The 15546-nt window shown below is 41.8% G+C and overlaps 2 protein-coding genes across 8 annotated transcripts in view; one reads left to right on the top strand and one right to left on the bottom strand.

Annotated features, from left to right (window-relative positions):
- Positions 1-5980, bottom strand: part of IPO11 (importin 11) — a 106789-nt gene extending 100809 nt beyond the window's left edge. The window contains exons 1-3 of one of the 6 annotated variants that reach the window (XM_035553678.2): positions 5835-5904; positions 5543-5649; positions 5332-5409 (exon numbers count right to left, since the gene is read on the bottom strand). The gene's annotated coding sequence lies outside the window, so the exon portion shown is untranslated. The other 5 variants (XM_035553676.2, XM_035553681.2, XM_035553677.2 and 2 more) reach the window with 5 other exon arrangements.
- Positions 5981-6372: 392 nt separating this feature from the next.
- On the top strand, positions 6373-14484 carry DIMT1 (DIM1 rRNA methyltransferase and ribosome maturation factor). Of its 2 annotated transcripts, none has more exons than XM_035553685.2 (12): positions 6373-6635; positions 8395-8468; positions 8749-8835; positions 9223-9284; positions 9393-9486; positions 9576-9625; positions 10477-10600; positions 10705-10797; positions 12276-12340; positions 12645-12708; positions 13192-13298; positions 14009-14484. In XM_035553685.2, the coding sequence occupies exons 1-12, from the start codon at positions 6551-6553 to the stop codon at positions 14049-14051; spliced, it is 948 nt and encodes a 315-aa protein (XP_035409578.1). In that variant the 5' UTR covers positions 6373-6550; the 3' UTR covers positions 14052-14484. The 2 variants fall into 2 exon arrangements, with proteins under 2 accessions (XP_035409578.1, XP_035409579.1); XM_035553686.1 differs by lacking the exon at positions 6373-6635 and adding an exon at positions 8101-8294.
- Positions 14485-15546: the final 1062 nt, after the last annotated feature.

Genomic DNA, 15546 nt, shown 5'->3' with positions numbered 1-15546 from the left:
TCAAGAAGTCTGTATTTTCATTTAAAAAAAATGGGACTCACTCCTAGAATAATAACCTTTGCAGGTCAGAACAAAAAATAATTCAACCCATTATTCTGTCTCTGACAAAGACCATACTGGATGCCAAAGTGAGAACACAGGAATACGACAACCTTTCAGTGATATTTCTGAAAAATACTCTCCCATCCTCCAGATGTGGTTCAAGGACTTCCTAGAAGCAGGCCGTTTTGAATTTAACAGCCCTCAGCTCTTCCACAAATTTACACTGTTGTTTTTTGACCCCATGTAGATGATATCCCTCACACAACATTGGATGAAGCTGTCACAAGCGAAATATGAGATAAAATTAAACTTTGCAGCTTAAGCTAATTACAAATAAGGTATGCTTATATAAAAAGCTATGATTACTAAAGTAAACAGTACCACCCTATGCTTACCCCTGCACCCCTTAAATGCTGGATGCTGGAGAAGGATGAGGAAAATGCATAGGTTTTTATTTGCATCAAGCTCCCACATCATTTCCACACCACACTGCCACGCAACTAAGGGTGCTAGGCATAAAAGAGCAGGCAGAACAGCAAGCAGGTGCTTCTTCAGCAGCAGTACTGGTTTATGCCAGCTGGAAGTGTTCATCCAACTGCAGGTTTAATAAACAAACACTGACAGTTATTAGGAGATCCAAGATCTATATTAAGATGCCTAACAGTACCCTAAGAATGAATGAGTACGCATGTTTAGGGATGTCCCTTTTCAGTGAAATGGAAAACTGTGGTATTAGCAGCATGTCTTTTTCTCATAAAAATCAATCTTAACACTAGAAAAGTACTTTTCCCTTAAATCTTAAAAAAATTTAAATCAATTACCAAATTCAGATACAGGGGAAAAAAAAAAACATGCCTTCAAGATGACTTCAGCATTCCTTTAAGCTACTGAACTTTCAACTACAAGTAATTCCTAAAAGGAAAAAAAAAATCCTGGGAACCAATGCGGTCTATCAATCTTTTTTTACTTCTGCCTCATAAAGAAATACTTCAAGCAAACTTATATACTAAAACAGAGCCAACTTAAAAATTGGTCCCAAAAGGGAGACATATACTTCCCTTTCCACCACTCCCCCCAGCTCCCTTTCCTCTTGTTTTTGTCTTTCCACTCCCTTCTTTTCACCATCTCTCATCCTCACTTTTGGTAAGCCAGCTGAACTCACTAATCATCCAGAGAACCAAAAGTTGTTTTTCAGTTTTTTTTGTGTTTTGCAAGGTTAGTGTGTCAAGTCACCTGAGTACCCTACTCGGCAGACACCAGAAGAGGCTACAGGACGTTGGAGGAACACAGGACTTCCAGCAATGGCATCAAGCCATTACAGGCTCTGGTTTTAACAGACAAATTCAATTCTGATTCAAAAGTCTCTCCTGATATTCCTTTCCCAAAAACAACTTTATTTTCAACAGAAATCCTATCCTCTGCATGCACTCTGTAAAGATGACCAACACAATTAGGGCATCAGCTCTTATCTCAGGTGTTAATGGATCCTCCCAGAACACAACTTTTACTGCTGTCAGTGCACAGATGCTTTCGTGCTGTCAGTTCCTGCAGATAGGACCCAACCAGGTCTGGCGTTTAGCTGACAGTTAAAGCTTTGCATACCATAAAAACATGATTTTTCAGATGAGGAAGAAAAATTTGTACTCCTTCCAACCACGCACAAGCATAAGTACATAATATAAGGTATATATTTCTAAAAAATATTTTTCAAACATTTTCATTAGGTAAGTAGAATACATTAAATCATCAGAGATTGAATGTAACAATAAAACACAGCTGGATTGCATTAGGACGATGAAAGCCCCACCAAACCACAACTTTAGGAATTACATAAAAGCTGAAGCAGGGCTGTTCCAGGTCAGATCACTTTTAAAACAGGAGGTGCAAAAGTCTTTTCTGTTGCACAGCAAAAAACAAGGGACACGGGTTACATCACAGATGGGTTACACCAGAGGAACAAGGATTTTCTCCACAGTCTGCTGAGTACTTCCAGTACTCAATTCATTGTTAGACAAGTTCTACAAGATGTGCTGAAGATGAAACAGATGAGGCAAGTACTAAATACTTGTTATCTTTTGGGTACCTTCACAGCCATGACAGGTGCACAGGAACATTGGTGGAGTCTATGTACATTAGAAACACCACTTTCTTAGAAGGCAGGCAGGGGCTGCACTTTTGAGTAGTAAAAGACAGTTTCCAAGCTTGATCACTGGGAAAAGCTTAGTGCTTCCAACCTCTATATCTAATCTCAGAGCTTGTTTTCAAAATAATCAGTGAGCAATTTCAGCAGCACTTGTTGCTTTCTGCTGCTTTTCTGTGGTTTATACCTATTGCTATCGCAACTAAGCAGGAAGCACGTGGGGATAAAAAGAAAAGAAATCCCTTCAGCTGAGGGTATTGAACATCTTCCAATTGCAAATCAAAGCATGGGTCTATTGCCACATCAGAATTTCTGCTTGTATGGAGGAAGTGAGCATAACCACATACAAGAAGGAAACCTGTTCTCCACGACCCTACTGCGCACGCATAGACCTGAGACGGCAGCATATTCCCCAGTTTCCATTGAAATAAAAAATTTTACTTACACCTAGAAAATACATAACACATCAAATGCAACCCCTCAGCACAATGAGCCAGTGATGTCTTGAGACACCAGGAAAACCAATGCTCTGTTCTCATTCTTACCTTCCAGTGTTCAGCACTTCTGTTCCTACATCTCCTTTCCCTTGCAAAAATCCAGGATCCACTTTTCCTGTTCTACACTGCACTCTGTAATTCTCTTCGTAAGAAAATACACATATATGCAGTTCTCTTCAAACAATAGTCCTAGTCTCTTGGATGTTCTGCCATCATGTTTTCCGCTATCAGTCAGTCCTCTTAATAGAGGCTAAAAAGTATACTGGTACTTTTCCCATACCACTGAAACACACATGAATTTTAGAATCACTCATCAATTATGAAAACAAAAAAAAAGAATAGCTATGTATCTGCAAGGGAACAAACCAAAGATTTCATTTGTAAATGCCTACAAACTTCACTTTTTTGAACTTCAAAGAATGCAGTATTCATTCATATCCCAATAATTAATTCTATACATTTGTTATCTTTTGTTAATTCCATAAATTCTTTTCCACCGTGATGAGGTGTAAGAACGGATCTAGTTACAATCTTCTGAAATTGGTTAAATTATTGCACAAAATACATAGTGTTATTGCTGAAAAAAATGCAAACTACATACTGGGCTTCTTTTAGAGGGACATAGTAAGCAGCTCTAGGGGTGTTACTATTTTCCTCTGTGCAGCAATGTGTGAGACTGCTCCTAGCACGCTGTCTTCGGTTTTGTCATCATTGCTCTCCCTCTCCCCAGTTCAAAGAAAGAAGTGCAGAAATTGGAAAGCCCGGAGTTACTAAGACGACTGGGATCTGACTTATGAGGAGACGTTGAGGACTTGTTCAGGTGGCGAAGCAGAGCTAAGGGATGACTTAAAAGACACCTACAAATAACAAACAACTACCTGAAGAGCACTTTCAAAGAAGACAAAGCCAAACTCTTCAGGTCAATGGCAGATGATAGGCTAAAGCTACAAAATGCAGCTTGGGAGGTTCAATGAGAAACTTATGACTGACTGTTTTTCAGCACACTTATTTTAAGGAAAACAGGAAAAACAAAGTTGCTATTCTGAAAAGCCACAAGAACCAGTAAGGGGACACCTTCTAAAAAAAAGAAGGTGAAAGCTAGCATCTGCGGCAATATTCACATGGCATTAACAATGCTTGTAAGGATACGGTCAATTTCAGGAACAGCTGGTAATCATTCCAACCTCTCTCCATCATTCTATAAATTTTCCTACCAGCCTTTTTTCCTAAGATTATAGTACCTGTATCAATCATGCCAGATGTTAGTATTTCTACTGATTAGTAAAAACAAACAAACAAACCACCAGTATTCTGAATGTTCAGGGTATTTCTAGAACCATTAACAACTACACTAATGACCGCAATCACTACAAAGATTAATGTTAGTCATTATTAAGACTTTCAAAAACAATAGATTTTTTTATGTAAATGAGAAAGACCGTCTACACTTTGCCAATTGAAAACATAATAAAGAGAAATAAAAACGCTTATGTAGGAAGGAGCTACAGTGTTTCTTCTCCTCACTGCTGTTGACAGAAACAGAAGACTAGAACTTATAACAATTTGTATATGTATGTATTTTTTACAAGAGTACAACACTGAAACTAAAACCCAGGTATAAGAAAAATCAGCATGCAGAAGACACCAGGGAAGAAGGAGTAAAGAAAAAGGAGGAACACAGGAATAATGGAGAGCTGCGAGCAAGGCTGATAATATTTACAGAGGTATCTCAGATTACATTATAAAATATGCAGATGAAGAAAAATGGCCTCTTATGGTAAATGGAAACTGGCCAAATGAAACTGACCAAAAATTCCAACAGAAATAACAGGAATAAAAACTGACAGTGGGACTATTCCAAGGAACATGCTTGGATATAGCTCAGAGGAAACCATGTCATAGGGCTCAGTACCAATAACACAGAAAAGAAAAAAAAAGAGAAACACAGACAATAGAAGAATATTTTTAATGTTTAATAGTCAGCTTATGCAATGACCAAACTCATAAGACTAATCTTATTCCCTATTCTTCCTAGCTCTTCTTGTTTTAGTAGATTTTCAAAAACACGACTGAACACTTCCTAGTGAATTAGTATTCAAGAGCTGACATAGAAATGCAAGTTTGTCTGCCTTCATGCAGAGACTTTAAATTAATTATTAAATAGTTAATTGAACTGAAAATTGAATTGAAAACAATTTCAGAAGATGGTTAGAACTTGTGTCTGATGACACAGTTTCAAAATTTTCTATGTTCAGCTTGGGCAACAAAAGCCTTTATTAGGCCATATATATATATATATATGTATATATATATATATTTACAGTACAAAACACCCTTTTGCAGAACATTACAATGACGGAATGCAAGAAGAAAAAGTAGAGAGTGATGAAAGATACTAGCATTAAAGTTTCAAGAAGTCATAACCCATAAGGAACACGCTATTTGTAAGGACTGAGGTGGTCCCATGTATTACGAATGTGAATCCGAAAGGCACTGCACACACATTACAGATCCACTTGTCTTTGAGGCAGGGGAAGCAAGGTATGTAGCAGCAGAACCTGGAAACTGCAGCAGTACTGTGTTTACGGCCACGTTCTTACACTTCACACATTACCAACTTGTACGTAAACACAAATAGAAGACATAACTCACCACTCCTGCACCCACCCTGCCTTCGATTTTGGGAAGAAGCCGTTTCCAGTAAGTTGTCAACTGCTATCCCTCCAGAATCTGTAGGAAGAAAATAAGCGTATTTAGCAAAAAAAAAAAAAAAAAAAAAAAAAAAAACAACTAATAAAACGGTATTCGCCCTTTTCCACAGAACAGAAGTTCTGCCAAGATGCAGCCCGATCGCTCAGCTCACCGACGCCTCCCCGCCGGCCGTACCCGCACGGAGAGCCACCACAAGGAGAAACGCGGCAGCGGCTCCCCGCAATTAGCTAGCAGACCCCTTCTCACTCGCCACGCGACCTACGCGCAGAGCCGGGAGGAGAAAAACACAAAACAAAAAATAAGCCGAAGCTGAGGCGGGGCAGCGGGCAGCACACGCGGCGGCCAACAGCGCGGCGAAGGCCGCCTCGCCCCCTCCCCGCCTCCCGGCCGGGCCCGGCACCCCCCGACCCGCCGCGGTATCCGGGGCGCGGCCGCTCCCTCACAGAAGGCGGCCGTTGCCGGCCGTTAGCCCTGTGACGACGGTGGCGGCGCGTGCAGCGCGGGCCCGGCGTGCGACTCACCGTCGGCGGCGGGCGGTGGCGGCGCCGCACGCGGGGGTGGGCGGGGCGAGGCCGGCGGTGGGCGGGGCGAGGCCGGCGGTGGGCGGGGCCGGCCCTGGCGCGCGACCCCCGCCCGCTCCGAAGCTGGCGCCACGAGCCCGGGGAGGGGAGGGGGGAAGGGAGGGGAGGGGGGGAAGGAGGGGTTCGCTGCAGCGCCCCGATGATTACGTCATCGCCCAGCGACGCACGCGGGGGGCTCTCCCCGCCCGCCCGACGCCGCGCATGCGCGTGCCGCCGCGGACGGGGGGAGGGGGGGGAGTGGCGTGGCTGAGGGGGTAACGGACGTCTAACGGTCGCGTAGCGGGCGCGGCGGTCGCGATGTGTGCGTGTCTCGCGACACGTCTCGTGGGTGGCCTCGAGCTGACGAGGTCGGTGTGTAAGCGGTGGGAGGTAACGGAAGGAAGGAAAAGTAAAGTTTTGGGGAGTTTTATTTACTCCGCGCTCATCCCGAGCAGTGGAGCGGTGAGGGAGCACGGCGTGAGGGGGCTCCCGTACAAACACGCGGTGCATTCACATGCGCCGAGCCAGGCGTTTGGTGCGCAGTGACTTCATCTGTGTTTGTTTCTTCGGAGGAACAGCAAACACTGAAGGTGTATCTGATGAAACCGTCAGGCTGGGCTCTGAGATGCCCGGATCTGCAGCGGAATGAGGAGCTGGGGCTGCTGTACACAGCCCTACCGCTTGGTTTGTGTCCTTCGCGCGTGACAGCACGTCAGCTCGGAACAGCAGCAAACACCCCCCCCGTACGGTGTGCCAACACAGGGCTATTCAATTTTTAAGGCACAGTTTCTGATGATAAACTGATAGCCCATTCATGTCAGTTAAAACGTCATGTTGCTTTAGCATTGTTTGAAATCACCTTTTAGTCATGTTTTCGAGGCTGAAAAAAAGTTAAATAGTAGGTGTTGAAGATGGGACATCCCTGGAGGACTCAGGCAGGAAGAAATAATCCTAGTTGTTCGTATATAGCAGCATTGTGAGAAACAAAGTTGTGTTTTGCAGTAGAGAACTAATTTTCTGTATTCAAAGGTAGTTGTGTAGTGTGAGAAACTAAGTTGTGTTTTTGCAGTAGAGAATTACTTTTCTGTATGCCAAGGCAGTTGTGTAGTCATAATAAGGAGAAATGCTAAGTAGGTAAGTGGACAGTAGAAGGCCTCACTGTTCCAAAATAAGGTAGAAGCTTGAGAAAAACAGGATGAGCAGTGTGAGAACAGTAAAACAAAGATCACAAGTTCTCAAAACATAAGAAAGGAGAAATTAAAGGGCTGAGAAAAAAGAAAATTGTACGTATATGGTATAGAGGAGCGTCAAGTAGCTTGTGAACTTGCAGTACTCAGCCAGTGAGGAAACGGGAGGTGATCAGGTGTTGGGTAATAGGGAATAAAAGGTTATGATTTGTTTACTAAAATGTGCTCCCAATTGACAGGACGCCTGCCATTGCAATTGCAAAGAAAATAGCTTCACAGAAGATCCTGTCTGAAGAAAATTATTTGAGGTGTTTCTCACAGCATAACGCTGAATACTCTGACACAGAAGATCCTCTATTAACAACTTTTTCTTTTCTTTCCCCCTTGCTATCTATTCTCACTCTTTTTTCCTGCCTTCTACTCGTGCACAGCTAGCTGGAATGGGTATTCTGCTTTCTGTGTGTGTCTGTGTGTTTTTTAACCTCCTCACAACAATAAACCGATGTCTAAATAACCAATGCAATTGACTTCCCTAATGCTGTATATTAAGCAATACTATTTAGGTAAGAAATACTATTTAGCTAATAAATAAAAGTATTTACCTAGGAAAACAGGCTGCCATTCTTTGTGACGTTAGGGACGTGTATATTCCCATATATAAGATAAAAGAGGAAAGTATATTCCCATAATAATTATATGTAAGATAAAAGAGGAGATAGCAGCACCAATGGATCAAACCACCCGTAAGTGGCTAACACCATTCAGACAAACCTAAATAGCCGCCGCAAACGCACCACTGGTATTGCATCGGCCCTGCTCTGTGTCGGGTGTTGCGGGCACACCGCAGCACCTCGGTAACCTCCGTCACACAAAAGCCGTCGGCCTGACCACCGACAGCGGCGACCGGAGGCTTCCTCCCGCCCGCGCCCCGCCCCCAGCGGCACCGCCGCGTTTGGGCCCCCGCGGCCGCCGTCGGGGTCCGCCCCGCTGCCGTGCGTCGCGGTGCCGCCGCGGTGCTCCACGGGACGCGTAGTCCCCTAGCCGTGCCGCGGCGGCCGCACGCGTGCTCGCAGCCGGGCCGTGCCCGCCGCCGCCATGCCCAAGGCGCGGGCCGGGAAGCGGCCGCGGCGGGAGCGGCCCGAGGGGAAGGCTCCCGGTGAGGCCGAGTCCTGGCCCGGGAGGCCGCGGAGCGGAGCGGGGCGTGCGGGCAGGGCGGGAGCGGCGTTACGGCTGTGTGTGTCTGTGCTTCTCCGCAGGGATCCTCTTCAACACCGGCGCCGGGCAGCACATCCTGAAGAACCCGCTCGTCGTCAACAGCATCATCGAGAAGGTGGGCGCTGGGGGGTGCCGAGCCGGCGGGGGGCTGTTTGCTCGCTTACCGGTCTGTGCTCGGCCAAGTGTCGCTCCTAGTTAACTTGTACGACGTCCTTGCTTTCACCGCTTCCCTCCTTTAAAAAAAAAAAAAAATTCATACTTCTCTGTTAGCTGATTTCAGCTTTTTATTGAGCTGCTTATGTTTTTCATTTTATAATTGAATTGCTGCTAGAAATCAGTTCCAGAAAAATATTCCTTATTTAATAATTTTTATTTATTGTTTTGTTTGTTCTTAGGCTGCCTTACGACGTACAGATGTCATTCTGGAAGTCGGCCCTGGAACTGGTAACCTGACAGTAAAAATGCTAGAGAAAGTAAAAAAAGTAAGTGTGACTTTACCACCGCCTTCCCGTACGCATGCCATGTTATGGCTTGGCCTTTGGCATAGCGAAGCGTTTTCAGCTATCTGATTGAAAAAAGTAGAATAAAGTGTATTTTTCTTAACATTTGCATGTATGTCAATGTTTTTTTTAGCTGTGTTTGTAAAATATGCATGGCTTTGTCAAACTACATTGCTTTTATCGGTTTATGTGATAACTTTTGCATGTTTTGTGGTGGCAGAAAAAAAGGTGCATAACATAATGAGAAGTATTTAAGAGTTATTTAATTGCATAACAATATTTATTTGATCTTTTTTTTTACAATTGTAATTTTAATCCCAGCTAGGAGGAGTTCGTGTATAAAGTTCCAAGTATCTGCTTTATTTTCAGGTTATTGCCTGTGAAATTGACCCTAGACTTGTGGGTGAACTTCAGAAGAGAGTCCAGGGCACGTAAGTATCAACCTTTGAAGTAGTGATGAGTTAAAGCGGTGGAGCTGCTTTGGCAAAAACATTGTCAACATGCTTATCTGAAGATAACCACAGTATATTTTCACCCAGGTGTCTGGCAAACAAACTCGAAATCAAGGTTGGAGACGTCTTGAAAACAGAGTTACCATTCTTTGATGCATGTGTAGCTAACTTACCTTACCAGGTATGCACTAAACAACATGGTAAAACTTTTTTTTTTTTTTTATGATAACTGCCTGGAAGTTACACTAATGCTGTTACTCTTTTCCTCAGATTTCCTCACCATTTGTTTTCAAGTTGTTACTTCATAGACCTTTTTTCAGGTATGTACAAGAGCACTGCTCTAGATTACCAGATGGGGGGTGGGGGAAGGGCAAAAAAATAGTTTCACAAATGTTCCCAAATCAGTTTTTTTAGTTTTTAAATATTTTGGTGGATCAGAGCCACACCAATTTTTTTTTCTATAATAAGAAAACTGTCAATGATTGAAAATTAGTTAATGTCAACTAGTTAATATCAACTAATGCATAAGGATAAACTTAGTTTTGGCGTGAGAGTCAAGCTGATGAAAGGAAGAATGGCACCTGTTTGCACTCAGATTATAAATAATTGTTATTCCAAGGATAAGCAGAGCATGGTAACATTTCAAATGTCTTCCTATGTTAGGAAGTAAGTGTGCTAAGGGTAGAATTGAAGCCAAGACATTTACTATTGTCTGGTCTAAAAATGTAACTGCCCAGGTACTTCTGTGTGTTGTTCACCATGACAGTAGTTCTTCATTTCTCACACTGAAGTATTAACATTAGTGACGTTACTGATCAACTTTTGGTGCTAGAGAATTTGTATTTGGAGGGCTTGCTGTGAAATTACTCAAAATTATTTGTCATGCATGAAACTCTGAGACTGGACTCTCTCTGATCCATTTAGCAGTATAAAGAACAAAATTCTATTGTAGTTTTAATGAAACTTGGATAGTTTTACCAAGTTGTATTTTTTTTTGTTTGTTTGTTTGTTTGTTTCTAAGTCTTACCTAATTAAGGGAGTGTGTGCATATCACAGACTTCCATTCCTTTAAGTCCTGAGGGGGAAAAAAATATTTTCTAAATAGCAGTTAGCTTTTGACTTAAAAGTTGGTTAGACTTAGAATTCATTTTCTCATTTCTGTTACTCTCAGGTGTGCAATACTTATGTTTCAAAGGGAATTTGCACTTCGTTTGGTTGCAAAACCAGGAACTAAGCTATACTGCAGACTTTCTATTAATACTCAGTTATTAGCTCGAGTGGACCATCTGATGAAGGTATGTCATTCTGCTTTACTTAACAAAGCTATCAAAGAGAGAATAATGTTTCTAAGAACGTGAGGATTCACTGCCTATTCATGCAGCTGCCTAACCTCTAACAGGTTGGAAAGAACAACTTCAGGCCTCCTCCCAAAGTGGAATCCAGTGTTGTCAGAATAGAGCCAAAGAACCCGCCACCACCTATCAACTTTCAGGTAAGTGTTGTATAGTGTAATAACAATGTAATATTCTAGTAATAGTGTTTAATTTTGTTTCATTTCTTTGTACTTGTTACTCAGTTGTTTATGTTGTTTTCACTACTAAGTATCCGTTGGTATTTACAAAACACCACAATATTTGCTCTTGTATTGATCAGGCTTGTATTACTGCATTATCCCCATATAATTGGGTGCAGCTTTTCTTGCAGTACTTACAAATACAAGCAGCAACACAGGCTGGGTGGAGAATGGATTGAAAGCAGCCCTGAGGAGAAGGACCTGGGGGTGTTGGTTGACGAGGAGCTTGACATGAGCCATCAATGTGCGCTTGCAGCCCGGAAAGCCAACTGTGTCCTGGGCTGCATCAAAAGCAGCAGGTCCAGTAGGGTGAGGGAGGTGATTCTGCCCCTCTGCTCAGCTCTAATGAGACTGCACCAGGAGTCCTGTGTTCAGCTTTGGAGCCCCCAGCACAAGGACATGGATTTACTGGAACAAATCCAGAGGGGGGCCACGAGGATGTTGAGCGTGCTGGAGCACCTCTGCTATGAGAACAGGCTGAGAGAGTTGGGGCTGTTTAATCTGGAGAAGAGAGGGCTCCAATGAGACCCTATTGAAGCCTTCCAGTACCTAAAGGGGGCCTACAGGAAAGCTGGGGAGGGACTCTTTGTCAGGGAGTAGAGTGATAGGACAACAGGGAATGGCTTTAAAATAGAAGAGGGGAGATTTAGATCAGATATAAGGAAGAAATTCTTCACTCAGAGTGGTGAGGCCCTGGCACAGGTTGCCCAGAGAAGCTGTGGATGCCCCATTCCTGGAGGTGCTCAAGGCCAGGCTGGATGGGGCTTTGGGCAGCCTGGTCTGGTGGGAGGTGTCCCTGCCCATGGCAGGGCGTTGGAACTGGGTGATCTTTAAGGCCCCTTCTATCCAATTCTATGATTCTATTTCTGACAAGACTGAGGTACTACCTCCGTATCAGTTGGAGAGTTGCTACTCATAACATCCCTTTCATAGTGCTTATTATGTCACAGAATTTCTTCCAGCTTGATGACTTAAGTTACTTGTGATCAAAGGAGTGTTTTTGAGAACTCTTACCTTACTCTGCATGGTCTCAGAAGGCAGATGCTACAGGATAATATACTCAAAAGTTAATTTTTAAAATGCTTTGGTCTTCGAGACCATTTCAGCCTTGCCTAGCATTAGCAGATTTTCTTGAAGTGTCTGCATTCTCATCACTTAAGATCTGGACGGTGGTACCCAGGCATAAAAAAGAACAATTCAAAGGTTTTATTGTGTGAAATATTTTTCCCTCCATTTGGGTTGCTTTGTCCAAGAATGCATGCTCTTTGTATTGTTAAGAAAGGTACTCTACTGAAAAGACGTTTTTGCATTCAGTATTCTTGTGAAATTGCCAATAGTGTTCTTGTTTTTAGCAACTGTATGTTCCTTTCAGTAAGTACTGTGTGCTTTAATTTCAGGAATGGGATGGTCTGGTAAGGATAGCCTTTGTTAGGAAAAACAAGACACTCTCTGCAGCCTTTAAGTAAGTAACTTCTGTTAGAAGAATTTTTTTTAAGTTTGAGAGTCCGTCAAATTAACCATTTATTTTGTGTAAATATCTAGCAGTGTTATATGCATGCCAGCAGAATCTGAGATAAACCACGATGGAGAGTTTACGCTGAGGTCACAGACTTCTCAAGTTAAACTTTTAGGCAGCTGTTTAAGAAGAACAGCTCTGTGTAGTCATTAGTTTATTTTTATATTAAAGATGAACAACCAGTTAAGTCAAAAACAAAAAAAAAAACATTTAAAGATCAGTTTTCATTCTAGGTTTGAATTTCTTTCAGGTCCAGTGCTGTAGAGCAGTTGCTGGATCATAATTACCGAATTCATTGTTCCTTACATAATAGAGTAAGTTCCTTTTTAATATATTATGTTTTATTTATGTGTACTCTGACCTAAATACTAAGAATAAAAAAATCAGAATTGAAAAGCTTGACATGTTAAAGCTTTTCCAAGAGAGTTTTGGGAAGGTAGAAACTTTTTTTCTTAAAGAACAGTTTAAAAGGGTCACTAAGTTACAGTGAAAAAAATGAAATCTGGGGATATTGTTAATATATTGGCTGTATATGTCTCAAGGATGGACTTTTCCCAAAATCTAGTAAGAAAACTTGGAGTCTGCGTCACAATACTGTTGGTGATTCATTTATAGTGAATGAGGTGAGATACAAAAATTCAGATGCAAGAATACAATAATCCATAGAAGAAAAGCTACAGCTTATGTCACTTGAAAGAAGAACTCTTCTAAAAGCAAAGGAAGAATAGATTATTTAAATTAACCTATTTCTATGCTATGAATAGAAAAGTGATTTGTATCCCATTTTCCATTGATAGGAAATACCTGAAAACTTCAAAATTGCGGAGAAAATACAGACAGTCCTAAAAGATACAGGTTTCTCTGAAAAACGAGCTCGTTCAATGGATATAGATGACTTCATTAGGTAAATCTTTTTTCTCTTTACCCTATTAAGCTTTTTCAGATTCTACCTGCTTCTATACCTCTATGTCAAACAGATAAGCATTGGGTTACGTCAGAAGAGGACTAACCATTTTCCTCTGCATAAACCCAATATAAACTGCTGCTTACAGCACTCAGATGGAACTAGCTAAAGATCCCTGCTTCTGTAATTTGTGTTCTAGACACTAGACAGTGTCTCTGCTAAAAATGGCTCTAATAACAGGATTGGTTATCGTAATTTTCTCTGGAGACTTACACAATCCTTCGCTGTCCTCCTGTCTTGAGGATTAGGCCTTAACGTAATTTGGAAATTTTAGTAATTAGTTACTATTTTCTGCTCTTCTGGTGAGTAATTGATGTTTGAACAAGAATCCTGTCCTAATTCAGTCTTAATTCAAGATAAAACTAGCTGTTTCTCAGCATAACAATTATCATGGTCACTGCTTTTCAAAGAAATGCAGCAAACCTGGTAGGACTCACCACCAGTAACTGCACTGGAAATATATCTATACAATGGCAAACTTCATAGTAACTTGTAGTGTAAGCTTCCTAGCAATTTTTATAGTACTTGAACAACAGTAGCTGCTTTTATGCTACTTACTTATATACTTTGCCAGCCAGCGTGACTTGGAAATGACTTAATTGGCTGTATAAATGAGTGGAAATTATAACATGAATATTTCACTTTTTCAGACTGTTGCACGGCTTCAATTCAGAAGGCATCCATTTCTCATAGATTCTACCAGAAGAGTGAAAGATCTTAATTTTCTTATCTAAGCCTTACTGAAGCCACAGTGACTGCAATGAGACGAGCTCTTCTCACAAAAGCAAGAGAATACAGAGTGCACACTGGTTCTTATTAACATTTTATCAGAGGTAATAAATAGGCAAGATGCCACTCCTTATTTTAAAAGCGTTAAATTCTTTCAGGACTGAAGTGAGATGCTGGACTTCCACACAACAGAGTATGTTTAAATTTACCCGGTGACATGCAGATTGATGCTGCCATAACTGAAATCTGTGTTCTCTGCTCATGAACTTGATCTCAGTATATTCTTGTAATACTTATGGTATAACTCATACGTCTGTGTTTAGCAACAAAAATGGATTTGTAGTCATTCCGCTTGGTTCTTGTTTCTTTTAAAATATATTTAAACACTTCCTTTTGATTTGGAATGTCCATTTCTTCCTTTTGTCTGGTAGCTACTAGCATTCTAAGTCTGTTAGTAACGTATTTCCATTCAAGAAATCCCAGTAAGTGTTTTTCAGAAATGAGCATTTATCATATGGGCTTGGTGTCAGTTGTTGGAAATATCATTGAGGGACCTAAAATTACCAGTGTCATCTCCTTTACCACCTCCTTACTGCCATCAGACCCCTGTAGGAATCAGCAGAAAATTACTAACTGGCCAGCGGTCTTAAACACGGACAGAAGAAGGTGGTTATAGCAGGTGTTCACCTGTGAAGTCAGGCAGCTATTTTTTGTCAGAAAAATTTGTCATTCAAGGCCAAAAGGAGGATTAAGATAGATCAAAGCTTTCAGTGAACCTCAAAGCAATACATTCATGTGTCCTGACTTATTGAAGTGTCTTAATATAGTTTGGATTATGTATTTGTTACTAAGGACAAGGCAGAGTTTTTTCCCAAGGAAGTTTGCATTAACTCTACACAGCAACCATCAAAAGAAAAACCCACTTTGATCTCTCTTACAATTCAGGAAAACAGTAACCATTAACTCTGTAGCATGATGCAAGTTTGATGGCATAACTGTGTATTAACTACCATACGACTGGGTATCAGGACTGGATATCAGAGGGTGGTCGGGCACTGGGACAGGCTCCCCAGGGCAGTGGTCATGGCACCAAGCTGTGGAGTTCAAGGAGGGTTTGGACAATGCTCTCAGACGCACGGTCTGATTTTTGGGAGGTTTTAGTGTGGAGCCAGGAGTTGGACTTGATGATCCTTGTGGGTCCCTTCCAGCTTGAGATATTCTATGATTCTGTGCTAAGTCATTTATTTCATGTCTGGCATCTTGCCAGTAAATGCGGAAGAGACAGATTAACAAAAAGTACTGTAGTATCCAACTTCATGCAAGTTGAAAGGTCAGTGATTCAGAAACGCTGCCTGAATTTGCAGGCATCCTGAAGGAGTGCTCAATTATTTTATACTGTAACAATTCCAGTGCTGCTTCACTGCCTATAGAACCAATTTATGAGCTAAGCTGCTATAGA

The sequence above is a fragment of the Cygnus atratus genome, chromosome Z (genome assembly GCF_013377495.2).
Source record: "Cygnus atratus isolate AKBS03 ecotype Queensland, Australia chromosome Z, CAtr_DNAZoo_HiC_assembly, whole genome shotgun sequence".
Lineage (NCBI taxonomy): Eukaryota > Metazoa > Chordata > Aves > Anseriformes > Anatidae > Cygnus > Cygnus atratus.
Note: the sequence above shows the minus strand (reverse complement) of the source record. Positions and strands in the feature narration are given on the sequence as shown.

Excerpts from the sequence above, each read along its gene's own strand:
- DIMT1 (XM_035553685.2), top strand. The coding sequence starts at position 6,551 with ATGAAACCGTCAGGCTGGGCTCTGAGATGCCCGGATCTGCAGCGGAAT. Across the intron at positions 6,636-8,394 it reads GTACACAGCCCTACCGCTTG|GGATCCTCTTCAACACCGGC; the intron begins GTTTGTGTCCTT and ends GCTTCTCCGCAG. Across the intron at positions 12,341-12,644 it reads ACACTCTCTGCAGCCTTTAA|GTCCAGTGCTGTAGAGCAGT; the intron begins GTAAGTAACTTC and ends AATTTCTTTCAG.